General features: G+C 43.1%; 2 protein-coding genes across 2 annotated transcripts in view; one reads left to right on the forward strand and one right to left on the reverse strand.

The window, feature by feature from the left end:
- Window positions 1–1,887: 1,887 nt before the first annotated feature.
- On the forward strand, window positions 1,888–11,768 carry MRPL19 (mitochondrial ribosomal protein L19). The gene is made up of 6 exons (XM_075923405.1): window positions 1,888–2,040; window positions 3,748–3,859; window positions 7,620–7,738; window positions 8,921–9,055; window positions 9,986–10,167; window positions 11,429–11,768. Exons 1-6 carry the CDS (start codon window positions 1,953–1,955, stop codon window positions 11,642–11,644), a joined length of 852 nt encoding a protein of 283 aa, XP_075779520.1. The 5' UTR covers window positions 1,888–1,952; the 3' UTR covers window positions 11,645–11,768.
- A 6,166-nt stretch (window positions 11,769–17,934) lies between these two features.
- Window positions 17,935–24,409, reverse strand: part of GCFC2 (GC-rich sequence DNA-binding factor 2) — a 52,054-nt gene continuing 45,579 nt past the window's right edge. Inside the window, exons 16-18 of the mRNA XM_014571236.3 lie at window positions 21,906–22,052; window positions 20,173–20,297; window positions 17,935–19,472 (exon numbers count right to left, since the gene is read on the reverse strand). Coding sequence (XP_014426722.1) covers window positions 19,346–19,472; window positions 20,173–20,297; window positions 21,906–22,052 — 399 coding nt within the window. The 3' untranslated portion in view covers window positions 17,935–19,345. The remainder of the gene's footprint in view (window positions 19,473–20,172; window positions 20,298–21,905; window positions 22,053–24,409) is intronic.

Genomic DNA, 24,409 nt, shown 5'->3' on the forward strand with positions numbered 1-24,409 from the left:
TTGAAAAAAGACGCTATGTAATGCAAACTGTGATTTTTCAAAAAAGAGCATCCAGATTGCCTGCGTGCTCTCTTTCAAAAAAGCGGCTTGCTTTTTCAAAAGTACTAGTTGTAGTCTAGATGCTCTTTTTCGAAAGAGGCTTTTTCGAAAGAGGCTTGCAGTCTAGACGTACCCTTAGAAAGCAATCATACTCCTCTCAGCCATCTTTTGGTTAGGCTAAACAAGCCAAGCTATTTGACTGTCCTCTCATATGGTAGGTTTTCCATTCCTTGGATCATCCTAGTAGCCCTTGTCTGCACCTGTTCCAGTTTGCATTCATATTTCTAAAACATGGGATATCAGAACTGCACATGGTATCTAAAGTAAGGTCTCATCAGTGCCTTTTACAATGTAGACCCTCGCAATTTGAGGAATTACTATTCGCGGTTCCATTTGTTCATAGGTGTTTCCTGGCCAGCATTCATGAATTTTACCATTCATGGTGGTGCCAGGAACACATCCACTGCAAATGGTGAGGGCTTCCTGTACTAGCACTCTCCCTCCCCTCTCTCTACTGGAAATACCTCCTTATGAATCCTAAGACTGGGCATTACAATTTTTCACAACCACATCACATTGGCAGCTAGTCATCCTTTGATCAAACACTACATCTAGGTCTTTCTCCTCCTTTGTTGATTCCGAACAATAAGTCCACAAGCTGAAATTCGATAAGCTGAAATGTGTGTTGTTAGTCCCTACATGCATGTGCTTGCACTTTGCACTATTAAATTTCATCCCATTTCTATTATTCCAATTTATAAGATCATCTAGACAGAGTTCCTTGTATCATATGCCAGCATTGTTCCATATTGGATATATCCCTCACTTCTTTGTGTCACCTGTAACTTTTATTAGCACACTCTCACTTTTTGTGCCAAGAGCAGTAATAAAAATATTAAATAAGATTGGTCCCAAGACTGACCCCTAAGGAACGCCACTAGTAATCTCCCTCCAGCCTGACAGTTCACCTTTCATTATAACCTATTGCAGTCTCCCCTTGAACCAATTCCCTTATCCACCTTTCAGTTGTCATATTAATTCCCATCTTCTCCAATTTAATTAATCATTTCCCATGTGGAACTGTATCAGAGCCTTACTGACACCCGGGTATATTAGATCTACTATACTTGCTTTGTCTAAAAAATCTGCTCAAAGAAGGAGATTAGGTTGATCTGTGTCATTTACCCTTTGTAAAACCATGTGGTATTTTATTCTGAGAATGGTTCACCTCGATGTCCTTAACTACTTTCTCTTGTAAAATTATTCCTAAACCTTGCATATGACTGAGGTCAAATGAGCAGGACTATAATTTTCTGGATCCCCTTTTCCCGTCAGCTCTCGGGGAGCTGACATCCCTAAGGAGGACAATAGAGTCACCCCAGTTGGACTAAGCAACCTTCGCTGAAGTGTGGGGTGGGGACAGTTGAGGCAGAGACGAGGCCTCGGGGTTCCCAGCCCTATACCACAGGAGCGTTTCGGGGTGGGGGGCCTGAGGCCTGGTGCCTGCGAAGGCCGGTCCATGGGGGCAGCGGCCCCACCCGGTGACAGGGAATAGCCAGGCGGGGAGGACTAGGCTGGCTGCACCCCTCGCAGTGCGTGTAAGGGGCTGTGGGAGTTTGCCCCCCCCCCCAGGGCTGCCCCCTCTCCCATCATCCCCTCTCCTAGCGCTGTGGGGAGGCCTAGGCCTGGAGCAGCGCCTGGCACCCTCTCTCCACAGGGGGGCGCCTCCTCCACTGTGTCCCGATTCAAGCAACGCGCCCCGCCTCCGAGGAAGGGCCCCGCCCGCCCTGAAGCCTCGCTCCGCTTTCGCGGGTAGTTTGGGACGCTGCGCTGGCCGTAGCCAGAGGGAGGCTTTTTTTCCGTGGGCGCGCGCGCGCGCGCATGCGCTGGGGGACGCGTCTGCGGGCGCCGCCATGGCCGCCGTCTGCGGGAGGTTCTTAGAGCCGGCGGTTGTGAGGGGCCTCGCTCAGGCGTCCGCCGCCCGGCCCGGAGCGCGCTGCCGTAAGGAGCCGGGGGCCTCTCTGGGTCCCCGCCGCCCCCCATCGCGGGGACGCGCCTGGGTCCTGCCCCCTTCGCAGGGAGGAGCCGGGGTCCTGCTCCCGCATCCGGGTCCCCCTTTCTGGCGGGGCCGCCTGCCCAGCCCGCTGCGCCCTTCACAGCCGCCTTCGCGGGCGGGGATCCTCCCGTCAGGAAGGGGAGCTTCCAGCCCCTCCCCCTTCCGAACGCGTCTCGCGCCTGTCGCGCTTGCTGCCCCCCCCCCCCCTCGTGGTCGCGAGCTCCTTTGTCCCGCGTGCAAAGTCCCGCGCGCTTCTTTCCTCCTTGACAGCTGCGCGCGTCGCCCTGCTTCTCAGCTGGCAGAAAGCGGCTCGGGGGGGGGGTCGGGGGCAGGTTTTGTTCTGGCTCGGGCCTGGGCGTGGGGGGAGCCCTTATTTTTATTCCTCGCTCTGCTGTGGGCTGTACAGCCATGGGCCGGTTATGTAGTCCAGGCTGCTTCACTGGTGCGATGAACATGCTGCTATCAGAGACGCATCGCTCGCGTACATTGCAACCAGTTTTTAGATGCAATCGCTCTGTAGAAATGTAAGGGATTTACTAGGTGCTGAGCTGATACGTATATTATACGCTCTGTGGACAGGCATTGCTGCAGCGGGGTAGCCTCTGTCCGTAGGGAGTCTGGGCCTGCTGTGGACAGAGGCTGCTTTGCAGCAGCTTCCCCTGCACACCTCTATTCCTCCCCTCCCCCCACCCTGCACTGTTGCCTCTGATAGAGGCAGCAGTATGGGAGGGGGGCAGGCAGCACTGCAAAGTGGGGGGACAGCTTTTAAGCTAGCTCCTCTGAGTCCAAGGAGCTGGCACACACGGAGAGCTGCCTTAAAAGCTGGCTTCTTGCATATATCGGCTTCTTCCCCACAACATGCTGCTGCCTCTTAAAAGCATGCTCCTCACAAGCATTAGCTTCCGTGGAGCTGTCTTCCGACCCCCTCTGTATATGTGTAACCACTGAAAATTTCAGCAGTTACAAGTAACCCAAACTTTAACATTCCTACTTTTGACTCATCTAAAACTTGTATTAGTGTCTCACAGTTTCCTTCTGTCAAATGAGCCTCTAACAAAGAATGTCATGATGTTTTACTATTTATTTAATATGGTACTGGAGGAACAGAGGAAGCACTCTGTGAGTATTCATACATATAGGCTGTGTGTAGACTAGCCAGTTTTTCCGGAAAATCAGCCGCTTTTCCGGAAAAACTTGCCAGCTGTCTACACTGGCCACTTGAATTTCCACAAAAGCACTGACGATCTCATGTAAGATTGTCAGTGTTCTTGTGGAAATACTATGCTGCTCCCGTTCGGGCAAAAGTCCTTTTGCGCAAAACTTTTGAGCAAAAGGGCCAGTGTAGACAGCTCAGATTTGTTTTCTGCAAAAAAGCCCCAATTGCGAAAATGGCGATCAGGGCTTTTTTGCGGAAAAGTGCGTCTAGATTGGCACGGATGCTTTTCCGCAAAAAATGCATTTGTGGAAAAGCATCTGTGGCAATCTAGACGCTCTGTTCCGAAAACTTTTCCATTAAAAGCATTTCCGGAAAATCATGCCAGTCTAGACGTAGCCATGTTGTATTTTGAAGGGTTGAGAGTTATGGGGTTTGCTTTTACTTCTGGTTGAAATTCGTTTCTTTTCAACACCATCTTATTTTTTTCCCTTTCAAGGATATTTTTCTTCTTCTGCGCTTCTGAGGGCTAACAGTGGAGAACCTCCCAAATTTCAGCCACCTCCAAAGCCAGTTATTATTGACAAAAGCAAAGTGGTGGTAGAGAGAAGGTAGGGCACTATGTTGTTTAGCACGTTGCTTAATTTCTTGAAAGTTGCTGTTCCCTATCTTGGTCTTCAGTCAAGTTATTAATGATATGAGCATTTTCTAAAATCCACTGAGCTCCATTATGCAAGGTATCGTAAATACTGCTAACTTTTGGCAGAGATAATGTCAAAATATGTGCTTAAATATTTTTCTCTGAGATTTGTATCTGCAAAAATAGTGATTCATGGGTAAGTGTGTGTAGTGGTAAACATACATGTAAATCTAGGCTGTGCTTTTTTGAGATTGATTATATTAAATGCACGTGTGCCTTCACACAACAGTCTAAAAGTATACATGACTGGAAGTTGAGACCCCTGGTTTATCTGCTGCTGACCTTCTCCTTGGGCAAGTCACTCTTTGTAAAATGTTGCTGCCACTCGTGCTTGCGGGGAGACTACTTAAAAGAACATTAGTGTAGAAAGGGCACAGATGTTTGTATCACCAATCTGCTCCGGGCAACATTAGGTGACAGTGATTAAAATGTTCCTACACTGTTAGCGATAGTGCCACACTGTGAGATTTCCCAAAGAAGTCTGGGGTATAATCAGTCTAGGAATGGGGAAAGTTTCTTAGAATCAAAACTCTGACATCTGTGGGCATCCAGTCCATCTCCCCTTTCCATATCTGTTCAGATCGTGGCCAGTCATCTCGGACTGATAAGAGTTTTCATCACTTGAAACTGTCAAAAGGGGTAAGATTCTGTGCTGCATTTCTTAGAATATAGAATCATAGGACTGGAAGGGACCTCGAGAGGTCATCGAGTCCAGCCCCCCGCCCTCAAGGCAGGACCAAGCTCCGTCTACATCATCCCTGACAGATGTCTGTCTAACCTGTTCTTAAATATCTCCAGAGAGGGAGATTCCACCACCTCCCATGGCAATTTATTCCAATATTTGACCACCCTGACAGTTAGGAATTTTTTCCTAATGTCCAATCTAAACCTCCCCTGCTGCACTTTAAGACCATTACTCCTTGTCCTGTCCTCAGAAACCAAGAGGAACAAATTTTCTCCTTCCTCCTTGTGACACCCTTTTAGATATTTGAAAACCGCTATCATGTCCCCCCTTAATCTTCTTTTTTCCAAACTAAACAAGCCCAGTTCATGAAGCCTGGCTTCATAAGTCATGTTCTCTAAACCTTTAATCATTCTTGTCGCTCTTCTCTGTACCCTTTCCAATTTCTCCACATCTTTCTTGAAATGTGGCGCCCAGAACTGGACACAGTACTCCAGCTGAGGCCTAACTAGCGCAGAGTAGAGCGGCAGAATGACTTCACGAGTTTTGCTTACAACACACCTGTTGATAAAACCTAGAATCATATTTGCTTTTTTTGCAACAGCATCACACTGTTGACTCATATTCAACTTGTGGTCCACTATGACCCCTAGATCACTTTCCGCCATGCTCCTTCCTAGACAGTTGCTTCCCATCTTGTATGTATGGAACTGATTGTTCCTTCCTAAGTGGAGCACTTTGCATTTCTTTTTATTAAACCTCATCCTGTTTACCTCTGACCATTTCTCTAACTTGCTACGGTCATTTTGAATTATGTCCCTATCCTCCAAAGAAGTTGCAACCCCACCCAGTTTGGTATCATCTGCAAACTTAATAAGCGTACTCTCTATCCCAATATCTACATCATTGATGAAGATATTGAACAGTACGGGTCCAAAACAGACCCTTGCGGAACTCCACTTGTTATCCCTTTCCAGCAGGATTTAGCACCGTTAACAACAACTCTCTGACTACGGTTATCCAGCCAATTATGCACCCACCTTATCGTGGCCCTATCTAAGTTATATTTGCCTAGTTTATCAATAAGAATATCATGCGAGACCGTATCAAATGCCTTACTAAAGTCTAGGTATATGACATCCACCGCTTCTCCCTTATCCACAAGGCTCGTTATCCTATCAAAGAAAGCTATCAGATTAGTTTGGCATGACTTGTTCTTCACAAACCCATGCTGGCTATTCCCTATCACTTTATTACCTTCCAAGTGTTTGCATATGATTTCCTTAATTACCTGCTCCATTATCTTCCCTAGGACAGACGTTAAACTGACCGGTCTGTAGTTTCCTGGGTTGTTCTTATTCCCCTTTTTATAGATGGGCACAATATTTGCCCTTTTCCAGTCTTCTGGAATCTCCCCTGTCTGCCATGATTTTTCAAAAATCATAGCTAAAGGCTCAGATACCTCCTCTATCAGCTCCTTGAGTATCCTGGGATGCATTTCATCAGGACCTGGTGACTTGCTGACATCTAACTTTCCTAAGTGATTTTTAACTTGTTCTTTGTGTATCCTATCTTCTAAACTTACCCTCTCTCTGCTTGTATTCACTACGTTAGGCTCACCTCCAGACTTCTCGGTGAAGACCGAAACAAAGAAGTCATTGAGCATCTCTGCCATTTCCAAGTTTCCTGTTACTGCTTCTCCCTCCTCACTAAGCAGTGGGCCTACCCTGTCCTTGGTCTTCCTCTTGCTTTTAATGTATTTATAAAAGGTCTTCTTGTTTCCCTTTATGCCTGTTGCTAGTTTGATCTCATTTTGTGCCTTTGCCTTTCTAATCTTGCCCCTGCATTCCCGTGTTGCTTGCCTATATTCATCCTTTGTTGTTTGTCCTAGTTTCCATTTTTTATATGACTCCTTTTTTATTTTGAGATCATGCAAGATCTCCTTGTTAAGCCAAGCTGGTCTTTTGCCATATTTTCTATCTTTCCTACACAGCGGAATTGTTTGCTTTTGGGCCCTTAACAACGTCCCTTTGAAATACTTCCAACTCTCCTCAGTTGTTTTTCCCTTCAGTCTTGCTTCCCATGGGACCTTACCTACAAGTTCTCTGAGCTTATCAAAATCTGCCTTCCTGAAATCCATTACCTCAGTTGTGCTGGTCTCCCTTCTACCTTTCCTTAAGATCATGAACTCTATTATTTCATGATCACTGTCCCCCATACTGTCTTCCACTTTCAAGTTCTCAACTAGTTCCTCCCTATTTGTTAAAACCAAATCCAGAACAGCTTCTCCTCTGGTAGCTTTTTCAACCTTCTGAAACAGAAAGTTGTCTCCAATGCAGTCCAGAAACTTATTGGATAGCCTGTGCCTCGCTGTGTTAGTTTCCCAACATATGTCTGGATAGTTGAAGTCCCCCATCACCACCAAATCTTGGGCTTTGGATAGTTTTGTTAATTGTTTAAAAGAACACGTAGCCAAAAGAGATTTGGTGCCTTCCCTAAGGGTAAACCACCTTTTCAGCCCTCCGTGGTTGACAGCAGCCCTGTCTGGCCAAGTTATGGTACCTCACTGAGCTACCAGATGGACAGGAGCTCTGGCCAGAATCTCTGCTGTTGTTGGGGCATTGCTAGGCACAGCACACAACAGGGTTTCTGAAGCAGTCCTCAGAGGACCACTTCCATCTGTCGTCTTAATTTTCTCTGTCAGGCAATTCCAGTCAGACCCAGGAATTTTATAGTCCCTCTATGCATTTCTGGTCCAATTAGCCCATGTAAATGAGTGAGGGTGAAAATCTCATCTGTGGTGCGTCTTGTGGGCTCCCATCTGCAAGAAGCAAAAGACATCTTACAACTGGTTTCATGTACAGTACTATTCAGCCATGAGCCATGCAGTGTTAAGTACTCACTATTAGTACTATTAATTACTTTAGTACTACGGTGAATTATAGGTTATTTCTGTCTTGTATTCAGAAAGGTTTTGACTTCTTCACAGGTTCCTGAGTCCTGAATTTATTCCACCCAGAGGGAGAAAAGATCCTTTAAAATACTATATTGAAAGAATTGACATGATACGGAGGCGAAAAGTTCTCAACATTCCAGAGTTCTATGTTGGTCAGTAACGTCATTAAGATTTTTAATAACTTTTCCAGTTTTGATCCTTGGTATAGTAAAAAGGAAAAAATACATTAATGGCATATCTTTATACCAGCCGTGCCCAACCCGCAGCTTGCAAGCCGCCTGTGGTTCTTTCCCCCCAAACGTGCGGCTCATGAAGCCACTCCTGGTCCCCTCCCCCCCAACAGCACCCGCCTCCTGCTGTGCACCCCCCCAATCCCCTCCCCTCCCCCGGCGGGCTGGCTTCCCTGTGCTTACTTGGTTGGAGTTGCAGGGTTTTAAAAATGGCACCCAAGATAGCAGCTGTCTTAAAGGGACAGCCTCCTTTTTAAAAAAAAAAAAAAATTTTTCCTTGACAGTTCTGTTCTGGGTTCGTTGGGATTTTTTTTTGCTTGCTTGACAATTCTGGTGCAGCTCTTTGCATTTTTTCCATCGCTGTTTTGGTTCTCTTTGTTAAATGGGTTGGCCACCCCTGCTTTATACAAATGTTACTGTTTTTGTTGTAATTGAATGGCAGTGTAGGATCAATTAATAGAATGCATGATTGATACAGGTTGGACCTCTTTGGTCTGGCATCATCAGGTCTTGACTGGTCGCAAAAGAGGGATTTTATCGAACCAGGGGAGAAGCCCTGCTACTGGCCCCTCAGCCCACTGCTCCTCCCTTGCTGACTGCCCCAGCCACCTGCTGCTAGGCTACCATGACCAAGCTCTCCTGTCGGGCTCTTATGTCCCCAGTTCACGTGGCAGGCTACCAGGGCAGCCCTGGCCCCTCCTGCCACTGGCTGGGAGCCCAGGACTCCCTGGTCCAGGAATATGGGAGAGCCAACCTGTAGCAGTATGGCCATGTGAATTCAGTGAAAACACAGGTTATTGTTCTGGATACAGAGATCCTCTATGCATTGCTTACAACTTTACTGCAGGGCTCAGGTGGTCCAAGAAACTTTTGACTAGAACGATCCCCTTTGTAGACAAAAGCAAATAGCTTTAATTATGCGAACTAAATCTTTAAAGGCAAATAAATGTTATGTGCTTACGTAAATATTTAACCCTACACTTTATAAATTCAGTCTGGTCAGAAGATTAATTTAGTTGAGTGTCTTTTAATAGCTGTGCTTAAAATTTGACCCCTTTTTCCATGTTCCAGGATGATTTACTGACTAGTCTCTCCTTTGGACAGGAAGCATCCTTTCTGTTACCACTGCAGATCCATATGCAAGTGACAAAACCAGCCGTTTTGTAGGAATTTGCATTCAAAGGGGAGGAAAGGGACTTGGTGCCACCTTTGTGCTTCGGAATGTTATAGAAGGACAGGGTACGTCTTCATACAGCTTTCATTCTTCCATTGATTATTGAATGGAGGAGCTATATATAGTATTTAAGCTATATATGAAATATGGTGTAGTATTGAAATCTAGTTTGCGGTTGGGATGGTATTAGAGTATTAAAGGAAAATCATTCTCTTGCATTCTGCTGTTAGGTTTAAAACAAGATGCAGTGAGACCCTGGTATACAGCATATCTCAGCTGCTTTAAAATCTGGCCCAACTGGACTAATCTCATGTTTCAATTCCGGTCAAAAGTAATACCACTACTAACTTCATTTGTGAACTGACTTGTAGTAGATGGATTTTTAATATTATCCTTACAAAAAACACTTTGTTTTGTAGCATCAGCCAGGGCCCAGCTGAGAGTGAGTGCCATTGTACTAAGCACCATGCAGAGTAATGCAATCTAGGCGCCATAGAGTTTAATCTTGATTCTCTCTTGTCTCGTATTCGCCCTACATCACCTCATTTGTAATCTAAGATACATTTGACCCTGCGTTTCCATAACAGAAGATCAGTGTAGCAGCTCACTGCATCATCCCTCTCTGTTCTGGTGCACTTTTAATACTGCAGGGCAATTCAGGCATTTCTTTGTCTGCATTACTATAAGTATAAGCAGGAATTAGACTTTCCTTATTTTACCCAAAATACAGGAACTGCAAATCCATGTTTGTGGCTCCCTCTTAAATTCCATACTTTAATTGCCTCAGCCTCTTAGGCGAGTCTAGACCACAGACTTTAATTTTTGTGAACAAGAAATGTATAAATACTGTACCTAAAAATGGACCCAATATATAACAAATCACTGTCCTTGAGTAATAAAAGGATCTGAAACACTGAACAGCAATATGTCAAACCCAGATTAATTTTTAGTGCCTCCTGCTTCTCACCTACAAGTTAAGTTATTGTTTTCCTAAGGTGTTGAGTTTTGCTATGAAATATACAATCCTCGAATCCAGGAGATCAAGGTCCTGAAGCTGGAGAAGAGACTGGATGACAATTTGATGTATTTACGGGACGCTCTTCCTGAATATAGTACATTTGATGTTAACATGAAACCTGTGCCCTATTCACCTAATGATGAAATTCCTGTAAACCAGGTACGAGTCAGGGATTATAGACGTTTGGTGGAAAAATGAGCAGGTGATTCAAGTGGTTGTAATAAAATATAAACACTTCATGTCTGATATGTTAGCGTGAATCCAGCCCTTTAAAGCCATTGGACAGTTACCAGTATCACATATGAAACAATTTTGGTTTTACTGTTTTTATAATGAATTAACGACAATGCAGTTGAACTATCTGGCATCTTTTATTTTAACAAAGAACATGGACTGATGGGCATGGAAAATACACAAAACTTCTACAGATAGTGTCTCTAGGCATATGCAGGGTGTTATGTGCAGAAGTTTTCTCCCTGTTGTATGTGTTCTGTAGATGCATCTTAGATGTGTGCCTGACATCCATGGGATTACTTGAATATTCAGGTTCCCCCCCACCCCCATAAAATAACATGATGGAGAAATGCTGACAATGTTTGTCATGCTGAGGGTAGAAACTTAGTGGATGTAAAGTAGATTGTCTCTTTCCAAGAGACTTAAAGAAAACGGATACATCTGCTATCCTCTTCACTAGCTTAGGAATACTAGAAGAAGGCAGAGGATACATAACCACATGCCAGATCAAGTATGCAATGTCCATCATGACACCATCTATTGGAGGATTCACCATCTTCTGAGTTTAATACTTATCTACTTTAAGTTCTTGTATAAGCTTTATCTCTGTGCTAAAAGCAGCATGACCTGTATTTGTCTGTGTAGTGGATTGTGCAGTGATAAGGACTACTCAGTACAAAAAGGCATTGACAGACTACACAGGGAAGCCAAACTAGAGCGTATCAGGCAAAAAAAAAAAAGGTTTGACTTTAAGCATGAACATGGGCATCTTGAGGATGATGAAGTATGGATGATTTAACTGTCCAGTAACAATAGTTCCAAGTGGGAGGAAATATTTTAAGTGATTATGATAATAAAGTAAGGAATAACAGTCCTTCTGAAAAGGCAAAATAAGTCACCTTTGGTCAGAAATAGTATTCAAAACTAGATTGAAGATAGATGAGCCTTGTTTATAGAACAGTTGTGTACATAGGCATGAAATGACTAAGTTTTGGCAGGAATACATTTCAGTTATCAAAACTGAACTGATTATTAGCTCTTCAGAGCTGATCTTACAATCAGACTTGGCCTCACTTTTTCAGAGCAAAAACACTCGTGCCAAGTTGAAAATGCATCCTAATGCAAAAAAGTCAAACTTCAATGAAGATTGTATCATATATATTCTTTACTTTGTTTCCAATCCTAGCTCAAGGTCAAAATGAAACCTAAACCCTGGTCAAAACGTTGGGAACGACCCTACTTCAATATTCAAGGAATCCACTTTGAACTCCCTGAAGAAATTATGGAAGAAGCACAAAAGTTGAGCCAGCCATGGATAAAGTTTGATATGCTGCGAGAATACAATACTTCAGAATTAGAGAAGAAAATATGGAACGAAGTGAATGAAAAGCTAAAAAAGTGACGCTGCTTTTATACAATAGACTACTGAGGGAGGCTACTTCTGAATTTAATATATATTTCCTCAGTTGTTTAAGACTTACGTATATATCATCAGAATGTACAATAAAGTTAATCTTTTTAAAAAAGCTATCTTTGTGTAGACTGTATATAATATACTTTCCCACTTTGGAGTGGGGGGCAGTGAGTCCCATTGTGTTCAGTAAAATCTTCAGAAAATAGCTTACCAGAGTACTATGTTTCTCCCCTTTTTCCAGCATGCTCAATTTTCACAATAACAAAACAGGCCTTCACTATTAGTTTTCATATAGCAGCAGCCCATAAACACCTTCAGGTGGGTATTGGTGTGGTTGCCCTACTGGGGGTCAGGGAGCAGTTGAAACCAGGTCTGAGGATGTCTTCACAAACTCCTTCCAATCAGAGAATTTTATAGGTAGCCAGTCAAAGGATGGCTTGCTGAGGCAGCCCTGTTGTAAGGAGCAGAGGACAGTTCATCCTGTCTAGTTAAGGGGGAAGGACTGGTTCCCTCGGAGGAGCAGCAGCATGGATGAAGCAATGCTGGGCAGGCTCAGAAGAACTGGAGAAAAGTTCCTGCCTGATACCTCCCGGGTTGTAGGCCTTGACAGGTGTGCCAAGAAGGTGCAAGGGTCACAGGAAAGTGGTCCAGGGAACAGGAACAGACAAGGGGACAAAGGCAGATGGCTGCTGCCAGAATCCCTGGGTTGGAACTCAAAGTAGCAGGGAAGCCTGAATCTCCCCCTCACCATTCTTCCTTGTATTGCACCTAGCCACATTGGAGAATGACCTTTACAGACTAGCTTGCTGCTAGGCATGGGGCTACACTTTGGGATTGCAGTTGACCAGAGTGGCATTTGTACTGAGAGGATGCTGCCAGAGGGCAGTGTCCTGAAGAAGGTGACATGACTATTGGGGAATAGAACAGATAATGAGCAAGAAACCCACTCTGGTCAATTGACCCAAACCACTAAGGTGATATATGTTCTTTCAACTAACCTCCCTCCATCATGAAATTGTTTTAAATCTATTTGGCTGCCTAAACTAACTTTCCAACAATTGCTGCTTTAGTAAACTGTCTTGACTTTTTCAAAATTCTCTCAAAAGATATATTCCTGTCCTTTGATAGCCAACTGCCTGTGTGATGGTGTTGCTGTGTTGTCTTCAATCCTAAAACACATGCACACTTTCATTTCTAAGTACAGTAGGAGGTATGTCTGACAAGTTGATGTACATAAACACTAGAAAAGGAAAAGACCTTGAGAGGTGATAGTCCAGTCCCCTGCCCTCACAGCAGCACTGAGTACCATCTAGACCATCCCTGATAGATGTCTATCCAACCTGCTCTTAAATATCTCCAGATTTGGAGATTCCACAACCTCCCTAGGCAACTTATTCTAGTCTTTAGCCACCGTGACAGGAAGTTTTTTCTAATGTCAAACCTAAACCTCCCTTGCTGCAGCTTAAGCCCCTTGCTTCTTGTCTTATCCTCAGAGGCTAAGGAGAATAATTTCTCTTTCCTCCTTATGACCCCCTTTGAGAGAGTGGTTTTCAGGTATCATATCCCCTCTGTCTTCTTTCCAAACTAAACAAGACCAATTATTTCAGTCTTTACTGTAGACCTTTAATCATTCTTGTTGCTCTTTTTTGGACCTTTTCCAGTTTCTCCACATCTTCCTTTAAATGTGGTGCCCAGAATTGGACACAATACTCCAATGGAGGCCTAATCAGTGCAGAGTAGAGCAGAAGAATGACTTGCTCACAACACTCCTGTTAATGCTTCCCAGAATCTTTTTTTTTTTTTTTTTTTTTTGCAACAGTGTCACACTGTTGGCTCATATTTAGATTGTGGTTCACTATAACCCTTAGGTCCCTTTCTGCAGTACTCCTTCCTAGCCAGTCCCTTCCCATTCTGTATGTGTGAAAGTGATTTTCTTCTCCTACGTGGAGTACTTTGTATTTGTCCTTATTGAACTTCATCAGATTTACCTCAGACTATTTCTCCAGATCGTTTTGAATTGACCCTATCCTCCAAAGCAATTGCAACCCCTCCCAGCTTTGTATCATCTGCAAACTTAAGTGTACTCTATGCCAATATCTAAATCATTGAAGATATTGAACAGAACCAGTCCCAAAGCAGACCCCTGTAGAACCCCACTTGTTATGCCCTTCCAGCAGGATTGTGAACTGTTAACCACTCTGAGACCAGTGATCCTGCCCGTTATGCACCCACCTTACCGTAGCCCCATCCAAGTTGTATATACCTTGTTTATTGATATCCTATGAGACCATATCAACTGCTTTACTAAAATCTAGGTAAATCCTGTTCACCGCTTCTCACTTATCCACAAGACTCATCCTATCAAAGAAAGCTATCAAATTGGTTTGACATGATTTATTCTTTACAAATCCATGCTGGCTGTTACCTATCACCTTATCTTCCAGATGTTTGCAGATGAATTCCTTAATTACTTGCTCCATTATCTTTCCTGGCACAAAAGGTAAACTGACTGGTTTATAGTTTCCAGGGTTGGTCTTAATTCCCTTTTTATAGATGGGCATTAGATTTGCCCCTTTCCAGTCTTTTGGAATCTCTCATCCAAGTAATGTCTTATCCTTCCTCGAAAGGTGAACCTCATCCCTGCTTAGCAGTCTTTGGAATAGCATCCCGTAGTAGAGTAAACCAACCCCCTACCAACACCATCTTCGCAGCCAAGCATTCACCTCCAGTATGCACTTCTCTTGCCTGGGCCCCTACCTCTTCAGTCTTTCCTGTCAAAGAATACTACCTGCACTCCAAACCCCCTCATCCATACTCTGAGCAGATCAAGAGTGATTACAGGGCTCGATGTCACACCTTGCAGTATCATTAGTGCCCACGTGGATGAGTAGCATGGGGGAGTAGTCAGAGGGCTAAATAATCCTGGACAATGCCTCTGTAACATCTCAGATACAGGCCCTTGGCAGGCAGCATACCTGCCCCTCAGAGAGCCCCTCAGAAGAGAGTCTGTGACCACTGTTACCCTGCATTTCCTTGCAGTGGTGGCAGCAGACCTCCCAATCTTGCGGGTACAAGGCTTCTCTTCTACTGTAGAAGGTGATTCCTTATCTCCCATAACCAGAAGAGTGAAAAGGTTCTTCAGTACCATGGTGGGAGGGCTGGGAGCAAGGGTGGAGCACTGCCTGCTACCAGAAGTGACCAATTGCCAGCTGTCCCCTGATCCATCTCTTCTCCCAGCAGTGGTATACCAGCAGTCTTTTGTAGTGGGACAGCTATCTCCACATGAATACTCTCCAGGAATTGCTTGTGAATTCGGATACACCTCAGCCTAGCTATCTCCTCTTGTAGCTCTCCTACCTGCTTCCTGAGAGATTCCACCAGGAGGCATCTTTCACATTGGATGGTTCCTCCAGCCTGGATTTCAGTAAGGGAATTGCAATCTACAGTCCCTGCAAAACCACACCAGGATCTGGGTAGAGACATCTATGGTCAGGTCATCTATCTAGCTACAGGCATAGCAGACAGGAGCAGTGCTGGTACAGGTGTCGCAAGTCTTCCTAACCATAGTAGGCCTCCTTCTTAAGCTTTCCGGTTGCTCTGCCTCTGACTTTTAAAGACTGCTCACCTAGGTCAGGCCTAGCCACACGGGAAGGCTGATCAAAGGCAATCAAGGGAAGGATCAAATACTGCCAGACACACAATCCCAACTGCCATAGTAACTAAAATCACCTGAATCAGAATCAAAATTCAGTCAAGCAAACTCACTCACACCAAATTCTATTACCCTCACCTGGCAGCCTGTTCAGTGGCAGGATCTCTTGCTCTCCCTCTTAAACTCCCCCGTCTGCTTGCTGAACAGGAAGGCAGGATTACATCTCAAAGCTAAAAGTTCAAGTAAGCCTTGAGTGAAAACATTAGGTATTTGCAATGAGTCCAGCTGTGGTAAATGCATCATCAGTAAACCTGGTAGGAGCATTCCAAACCAGGGCAGTCCCTGCCTCAGGAGCATATGGACCAAGATACAAGGACAGAACACTTCACAAAATCAGAGTTGGCTGCTCCAACTTTCTAGTTGTTTAAACACTCAAAAGCCAGGTTCAGGCCCTCATGCTTGGATTCTAAAACATGCACATGACCTGGTAAGCCCTACTTACTTCTGCTTTAACACTGCTTCACAAACTGTAAGATGATTTGATTCTCCTCTTCTCCCACTGAAAGAGATAGGCCTGTGCTCTCAACAAAGCTGATACATAAAATACTAATTGGTATTAGGCATGGGTTGAAAGCACATTCTAGAGAAATGGGAACACCCCCATGTTAAGCACATTGGTGTCCCCATGCTCCTCACTTGATAAGGATATTCTGACCCAGGTTTAGGCCGGAGTCTAAAATGCCAGCATTGATGCATAGCAATGTTTGATTGAACCACCAGATGCAAGGTGATGGCTGGTATCTAAGTAACATCAGTGGGTAGCAACCCAACACATCGGAGTGATGTGTAGTTTGTGTCTGAACGTGTACAAAGTTGTGCCTTAGAGGGGCTGGGTTTGTCCAACCAAGAGGGCAGCGAACCCTGCCACTGACTGAGGTGGTCCATTGTCAGGGGGTACATATGCAGAGTGGTTCATCCGAGTTTGATAACACTTACTGTACTTCGTTTGACAATAAAGCCTGGCACCTTTGATTCTTATCTGATTGTGTGGTCTTTGGGGGCTTTCTTGGAGTCCGATTACACACAATACACAGGAAAAGCTCTCATGAGCAGCCAAACTTATCACTGGAGAGAGCAAGACCTCTTGGGATACCACACTGGTTACTTCTGACACCCACAAAAACAAGGAGCTGTTACAAACTGTTTGGGTGAAGGAGGCAGTTGTGACTTGGGGCAGGAGACGGGGGTGGAGAGTTTTGGAATGTGACCTAGGGCAGGAGGAGGTTGTGATCTACAGCAGGGTACTATGGTGAAGGAGTTTGGTTTGTAACCTAGGGCAAAAGGGGATTGTGATCTGGGCAGGGGATTTGGATGCAGGAGGGGGGTAGAGGGTTTTTGTGTATGTGGAGTGGGGTGGGGGAAGAGCAGAAGGCTGGGGAAGAGGGGCTTGGCTGCCAGAGGCAGGCTCTGGCCACTTACCAACCAGCACCCCAAGCTGCCTGCCTGCAAAGCTAAATTCTTGAAGAGCTTGAAAAGTTTCTCAGCCAACCTGCCTGCCCCACACCTCCACAGCCACGTACTTGTGTGAAAAACTGAGTCAGAACAGAGGGAGCTAGTGCTTCGTGGCTGCCAGAAACCGGCCAATGGCATTGTGCTGGGGGCAGGAGTCACGCCTGAAGCCTTCTCCCCCCTCACAGTTTTTAAAGAGAAATGGCTCCCCATAGCATCCGTGGGCTGGATCCAGTGGTTTGGCGGGCCGGATGCCGCCCGTGGGCCGTCTTTTGCCCAACTTGGAAAACAGAAAGCACATTACATAGACCACTTGAAACTTCAGAACAAAGTGAAACATGCAGCTATCAGTTACACAAATTGGAATTTATCCTGGCTACCACCATGAGCAAGTACCCCTTACTCATATACATGTGATGAACTCTTTCTTGATCCCCAAAGACCATCTTTTATATCATCCAAAATAGCATGTCGAACACAATCCAGGATCCTAAAGTCAATGACAACTTAGAAGGAATGTTACATCTAGAGCAACAGCATCGACATTATCAAGTGTCTGTTGTGTTGGATGCTGTAGAAATACACAGGTGGATACTGCTCATTCCCTGAAGAACTCAATCTAATTTGAGACAATACACCAACAAATATGGAGGGAAGGCAGGGAGGACAAAGACAGTGAAAGCACATTTATATGGTTTAGTTACTGCCTAATGTCATAGTTCCTGCTGGTAAAAATAAGGGCTGCCAAGCAATTTAAAAATGAATTGATTTAAATATTTTTGAATGTTTTCTACATTTTCTAGCCCTCTGGGGGGTAACGAGCCAGTCTGGCAGACACTGGGTCAGGTAGCAAGGTCAGCCACACTCCCCTTCCCACCCCGAAAGACCACAGAGGTTGGCAACAGAGGAGCCAGAACTGATCTCCCCTGGTTTGGCAACTCCTTCCTTCAGGACCTATTAGGCCCCAAGGATGCTGGACCAGGGAGGTCCAACCTCTGTACTGCTTTGTAGAATCCTACACATTCCAGAGAGATGCTGCTTAAATCCTGTTAGTATGGCAAATACAGTGAACACCCAGAATTGAAATTACTTGTTTAAATAAATGTGAAACTAAAGGCAAGACTAACAATTTTATTTTACAAAGTAACCCCATTTGAATGGGAGTTAAACATAAATCAAGATTAAAAATAGTATCAAGTCATTTAAAGATGATATTTATTTTACAAAAATAAATATCCAGTTTTTAAAAAATGTAAAAGCATGTCTACAAGGAAAAAAAAATCAAAAAGGCCTGGTTCCTAAGGGAAAAAACACCCCCCCACAAATATGACATTAAATACCATTTGAGGAAATATAGATACAAATGACTGTACATCAGAATTCTAGATTTCTATAACCAATTTTTTCAATTCTATGGTGGAATGACTTGTTATGTACATTCAAAACTCACTACAAGACAGATTATTTTGAAATAGACTGGTATGATAAACAGGACTGTATGTACATTGGGGGGGAAGCAAAAATAGGAATCAGCAAGATTCTTACACACCACTCATTTCTGAAAACTATGTGAAAAATTCACATTGAAATAATTTCTGAAGTTGCTACAATAAATGACTCGTGCATCTCCCTGCCACTAATTAAAGTCTGTATGATCCTAAAAAAGAAACTTTGAAGAAAAATAAGACAAGAAGTAAGCCTAGGGCCGTGCACATTTACTTGAATACAATCTACATTATCATCTGAATTATAAAATATGGCATACAATGGATGCCATCCTTCCACTATGATGTTACAAGTGTTATATTTGCATACAAGGTATAATACAGATAGGTGCCTGCTATCCTTAACCTTCTCTTCCAGCTGTCTCTGTTATTCTATTGCTATTATTCAGTTAAATCCCTCCTACAGATCTCCATGATGGTCGTTGAGATCTCACCTGAGAAGGGGCCTGGTATCCTCTTTGAGACAGAGGGGTATTATACAACACTGCCCTCACAGTTCAAGACTGGAAATTCTACACACGACTGTTTACTTACAGTTTACTGATTCTGAGACACATTTTTCAGATCCTTTCACTAGTCTTTAAAGTGACACACAAGAGAAATCAAGCATTATCATCCCTGTGGCAGGAACTAAAATTGCTCTATTTTGAATTAAATCCAGAAAAAGCAAGGTCATTCAGAAATTAAAATTACCATTTCATCTTCAACTAATTTGATGCCAACCAGTGCAACATGCATTGGACCACATTTGCATTTCTGCTGCACCAAGTATACTCACTAATCACAGTGGAAATTTTGGATACACAAGAAATATGGAGGGGGGAAAGCCTATTACTTTCAGGGCCTTTTAGTTTCTTAAAACATCTAGGCTCATCAAGGCAGAATAAAGTTAAAAGGCAGTCCTAATTTGTTAGTTGAATTGTTCAAGCGAAACCTTTAACAATATTTTAACTTGATCTTTATCTTGCTTCAAAGAAAACCCCAAATGGCTACCACATTTTTAAGTTTTGTATTCTATTCCTTTTACTGGAATTCTACTTTTCTGATAACAGATTTCAGGTGTTCCAGTTTATATTCTTCAATGAAGTCCTCTGCAATATGCAAGGCATTGACCTTCACCAACAGAAGAATCAGGTCTCTTGTTTCATCACTAAAAAAATTAAAAAAGGGTTTTATATTGAAGTATATCTCACACACACACACACACACACACACACACACACTATTGATTTTTCAAAATCCAGATAAACTACACTGGAAACTAATGACATTTATCCTAGGCTATTGGTTATATTGCCACATATAATTACACTGTCCAAAGGCTAGGCAGGAACAGCTAACAAATGTGTATCTTCAATTTCTATTAGATCACATGTTTTTTAAATTAAACTAATCTGATTAGATAGTCCATATTTTAATAACTGCATTCCTTAGCAAATCACACACTAATAAAGACACCTCAGGGTGTGCAAGATACAGAGAATCTCAGCAGATATCATAATGCCTCCTTTAGCAACAAAATTATGACTATTTCCCCAATTCTCTAGAAATAGATGGACCAGTGTTAAGAACAATGTAATATAGGCCTTTACATGCCACACTATTACCAGTAAGTGCTACACATAATCCTTTCCCATTATTCTGTGTTCATTAAATCTTTTGTAAATTAGATTTTGATTTACAATTCTTCCACACTTCACAATAATGCATACTCATTTGAGAAAAGATCAAAATATATACCACTACAAGGCCCCTTTTAAAGTGTACCATTTAAATATACAGACATACAAAAGTTAATAAAACAGACATACACATTATATAGAAATAATTCTGAAAAAAAAGTAGAATACCTGCAGTTATTCTTATACAGTATGTGCGCACTTTGCAACAAATGTTGGCTAAAGTTTGCCAACTGAGGGAGAGTTGATCCATTTTTAAGCTCTCTGAACCATCTTTCTGGGAGACATGCAACTACCTGTTTAACCAAAACATAATTTGGAAAAAAGATCAGACAATCCTTAAATGCATTCATTCACACACTATTTTAACTCACGATTGTTTCACCTTTAGTTGGCTTCATTGTTGTAATTATTAAAATGCTTTGTCATATGTACAGCCAGATATTTAAATTAGGGATGTAAAATCTTGGTTAATCAGTTAACTGGTTAACCAATTAAGCGGGCTCCTGTTCCTGGCTCCCTCCTTCCACCAAGCATAGGATTGTCGATTCCTGACACCCTCTTCTTCCTCCCCTGGTGCACAGAGTAGCCAGCTCCTGATCCCTGCAGGACAGCTGCTCCCAGGTACCAGTTAATCAGTACCCTGTAAGTATCACTTGGTAACCAGTAACCCATTCACATCCTTAATTTTAATGGAGTATTGTTATTCCTGGCTCAACAACTTCAAGAATTTATAGGCTGAAGTTTCTTCTAAAACATTTTATGTATCTCAGTATGGAACATCAACAAACGACTGAGAAAATGCCGAACAGAAACCTTTCCATTTTGCTTTTGATACTTGTTTGTGGGCATATATTAAAAAACTGCCTAGACACATGGCAATTATATCTAGCCAACATAATACATTATTAATTATTTTAATATCAATTAAACAGCTAACTTTTAGAGCACATTAAGCTTGCATTAAACTTTCTGTTCAAGAAATGGGAATCTGCCCAATTCAAAGAAGCCATCACCTTCTTCAACCTCAAAAGGTTCATTCAGAAATCATTTTGTAGCTAGAGATATACAACTCCAGTTATTGAACTTTCATTAACAATCAGCATCATGAAAATACTTATTCTGGAGCCAAGGGATTAAATCCTTAATTGCTAATATATTTTTGGAGATGGTTTATTTTACACTTCCTGCTTTGGAACACTTGGAAGCAAAAAAAAAAAAAAGCCCCCAAAACCAAAACACAACCCTCACCTCCCCACACACGACACACACACCAATTTCTATCCCCTCAATAGTGCTTTAGAGTCAGACGCCAAAAACAAACCAGATGGACTTTTGTTTGGCCAAATCTCTCTATTCATTAGCATAAATCTATTGCACCAAGAAACCATACAACTTTCTGAGTAGAAGGCCTGAACCAGACTCAAAGGAATTCAACAGAGGTCTTTCAATTTCTTCAGTGGGCTTTGAAACATCACTAGCATGCTATAGGTTACATAACTAATAATAGCTGGTTCTATAGGAAAACACAAAAAAGCTCTCATACTTAAGTAACAGTATTATTTTATTTTGAATTGATAGATTTTTGGAAAAGATACTTGGAAGGAGATCTTGGCTCCTATAAAAATCAATGGCTAAACTCTCACTGATTTCAATGGGACCGCGATTTCACCCTTAAGATCCAAAAAGATGTTTTTTATTGGATCACAACAGTTTTCAGATTTTGGGCATGAATATTTTGACTGTCTTTCTAAAGTCATCAAGAATTTAGAAAGCAACCTTAAAAAAAAAAAAAAAAAAAAAAAGACACTGAATGGTCTGTTGCTTATTTTATCTTCAGACACCGATCTTTTCATCATGAAAACTTTATTCAATAAAAGTCTTTTCCTGTATATAATTTTTACCTTGTTGCATTTTTCCACATTATCTGGTCCAGGTGTGGCATTAAGGAGTATTAGAAGGAGATAACGATTCAGCAGCTTGCCTAATCCTAACTCACGTAGTGTATCTTCTGGTATGATTCCATCCCAAAGAAGAATATTAGAAAGCAGCTGAAATTATCGAAAAGCTTAGAATAAGAACACTTGGTAATAAGAGGTAAATTGAAGTATAAGACTATAAAGAAATACTTTGGTTATACATTTACATGGGACCACATGTGGGCCCAAATTCCCAGTTAGAATTTCTCTCAACTCAATCGTTTTAGATTAAGAAAATAGGTTGATGTGTTTGAGCATGAGATCACTGGACTGCACACTCACATCAGAATGTGCGCTAGGTTTATCGAGCTCCAGAAGTGCATGTACTCAGCAAAGGGCAAGGACTTGGAAACTGACATGACGCACAGTCCCAAGGTCACTAATCTTGTTCACCTTCTCAAATGGACTTTTGAAGTAAGTGATGGAGAGGAAATATTCAGGGCAAGAATGATTGGCTGAGGTCTGGGGTGAGATTGGGAAGATCTGACGTGTGTGTAAATGGATGGATAAGTAGATTCAAATGGCAGGGCATTCATTTATAACCATTATTTCACAACTACTTATCCTTGAACAGCACACATTCCTGAAACTAAAACAAGAGGCATACAGAAAGTGGAAACTAGATCAAACTATAAAAGATTAATATTAAGAAAACCCAAACACAAGCATGTTCAAAGGGTCAAGGCAACATGAGATTACACTAGGTAGGGGCATAAATTAAGGTAACCAAAAAATATTTTACAAATACATCAGAAGAAAGAGGAAGACCAAGGATAGGGTAAGTCCATTACTAAATGAGGAAAGAAAGACAAGTGCAAAAAATGCAGCAAAAACTAATGTATTAATGCAGGGGTGGGCAAAAGGATCTCCACGGGTCACATCCGGCCTGTGGAGGCCCTGCTGCTCCCCCGCCCCAGGCCAATTAGGGCCTGGGGAGTAGGTGAAACCTCCTCTCCATCCCTGCCAGGAGCACATGGTGCTTTGAAACACTGCACACTGCTTGCAGGGCAGGAGAAGAGCAGAGAAGGCTTCGCCCTAATAGGTCTAGGGGAAGGGGAGCACAGGAAGTCTCCTCCCACGCCAGGGGCACGTGCACCTAGGGAGAACGTGGGGGGGGGGGGGGGGGGGAGGAAGGCACTCCTTCACCCCCCAGACCAATCATTGTCTGGGGGTGGGGAGCCCAGGAGTATCTTGGCCCCGCCCCTTCTACTTGATACCCCACCGCTTTCTGTGCAGCCTAGAGCCACTTCAAAAATTTCCAAAGTGGCCCCCGGCAAAAAATTATTGCCCACCTCCCCTATATTTCAGTTTGCCTTTGTGTTTCAGTTTTCCTAGAAAGATTAGTGGTGATCAGATAACTAAGATAGTGAACATCAGTGTAAAGGGAGTAGAATCTGAGGATGAAAACAGGGAAAGAACAAGTTAAGATGTATTCAGACAAGTTAGAGGTCTTCAACTCAGCAGGGCCTGACAAAATACATCCCAGTATACTTAAGGACTGCACTGAGGAAATCTGAGCCATCTTTGGAACTTGTGAAGAACAGGAGAGATCCCAGAGGACTGGGAAATGTACTATATTTGCCCTAGCTAGAACAAGGAGATTGAGGACAATCCAGGAAATTATAGACCAGCCATCTTAACTTCAATACCAGGAAAAATAATGGACCTAGAAGATAATACGGCGATAAGTAAAACAGTCAACATGGATTTGTTAAGGACAAACCATGTCATACAAACCTAATATTCTTTTTTAACAGGATAACAAGCCTTGTGGATAGAGTGAAGCAGTAGATCAAATTTAATAAGGTTTTTGATACTGTCTAGGGATGCTAAAAAAAAAAATCGTTAACCAGTCAAACAATAGCACTTAACCAGTTAACTGTTTTAACCTATGACCTGCCACAGCCATGAGGTCCCACCAAGGCTGCTCCGACCTCCCATTGGAGTTAACTGACAAGGGCTGGTGATTGGTAAGCACACCAGTAAGCCCCAGGTTTGCTATTATGCTTACTGGTTAACAAGTTAACATCTCTAATATAGTCTTAAATGACGCTCTGATAAACAAAGTAGAGAAATATAGCCTAGATCAGGACTGGACAAAATATGGCCTGCGGAACAGATCCAGCCTACTAAGCCACCAGATCCGGCCCACAGACACTGTGGGGAACCCCTGCTCCCCTGCTTGTCCCACAGTCCTGCACACCGCTCACAAAAGTGGCTGCAGGGCCATTTCTCTTTAAAAACTGGGGGCGGGAATGCTTCAGGCCTAACTCCCACCCCCAGCACAATGCCATTGGCTAGATTCTGACCAGAAAGTGGCCAATGGGAGCTGCCTGTTTGAACAACAGGCAGCCATGAAGCACTAGCTCCCTCCCTTCCAGCTCAGTTATTCACAGAAGCACATGGCTGGACAGCCTGTGCAGGTGTGG

The sequence above is a fragment of the Pelodiscus sinensis genome, chromosome 3, assembly GCF_049634645.1.
Source record: "Pelodiscus sinensis isolate JC-2024 chromosome 3, ASM4963464v1, whole genome shotgun sequence".
NCBI classification, from domain to species: Eukaryota; Metazoa; Chordata; order Testudines; family Trionychidae; genus Pelodiscus; species Pelodiscus sinensis.

What these genes read in the sequence shown, in the direction of transcription:
- MRPL19 (XM_075923405.1), top strand. Translation starts at nt 1,953, where the DNA reads ATGGCCGCCGTCTGCGGGAGGTTCTTAGAGCCGGCGGTTGTGAGGGGC. An exon ending in CATTCCAGAGTTCTATGTTG is followed by an intron (nt 7,739 to 8,920) that starts GTCAGTAACGTC and finishes TCCTTTGGACAG; the next exon opens with GAAGCATCCTTTCTGTTACC. An exon ending in ATGAAATTCCTGTAAACCAG is followed by an intron (nt 10,168 to 11,428) that starts GTACGAGTCAGG and finishes TTCCAATCCTAG; the next exon opens with CTCAAGGTCAAAATGAAACC.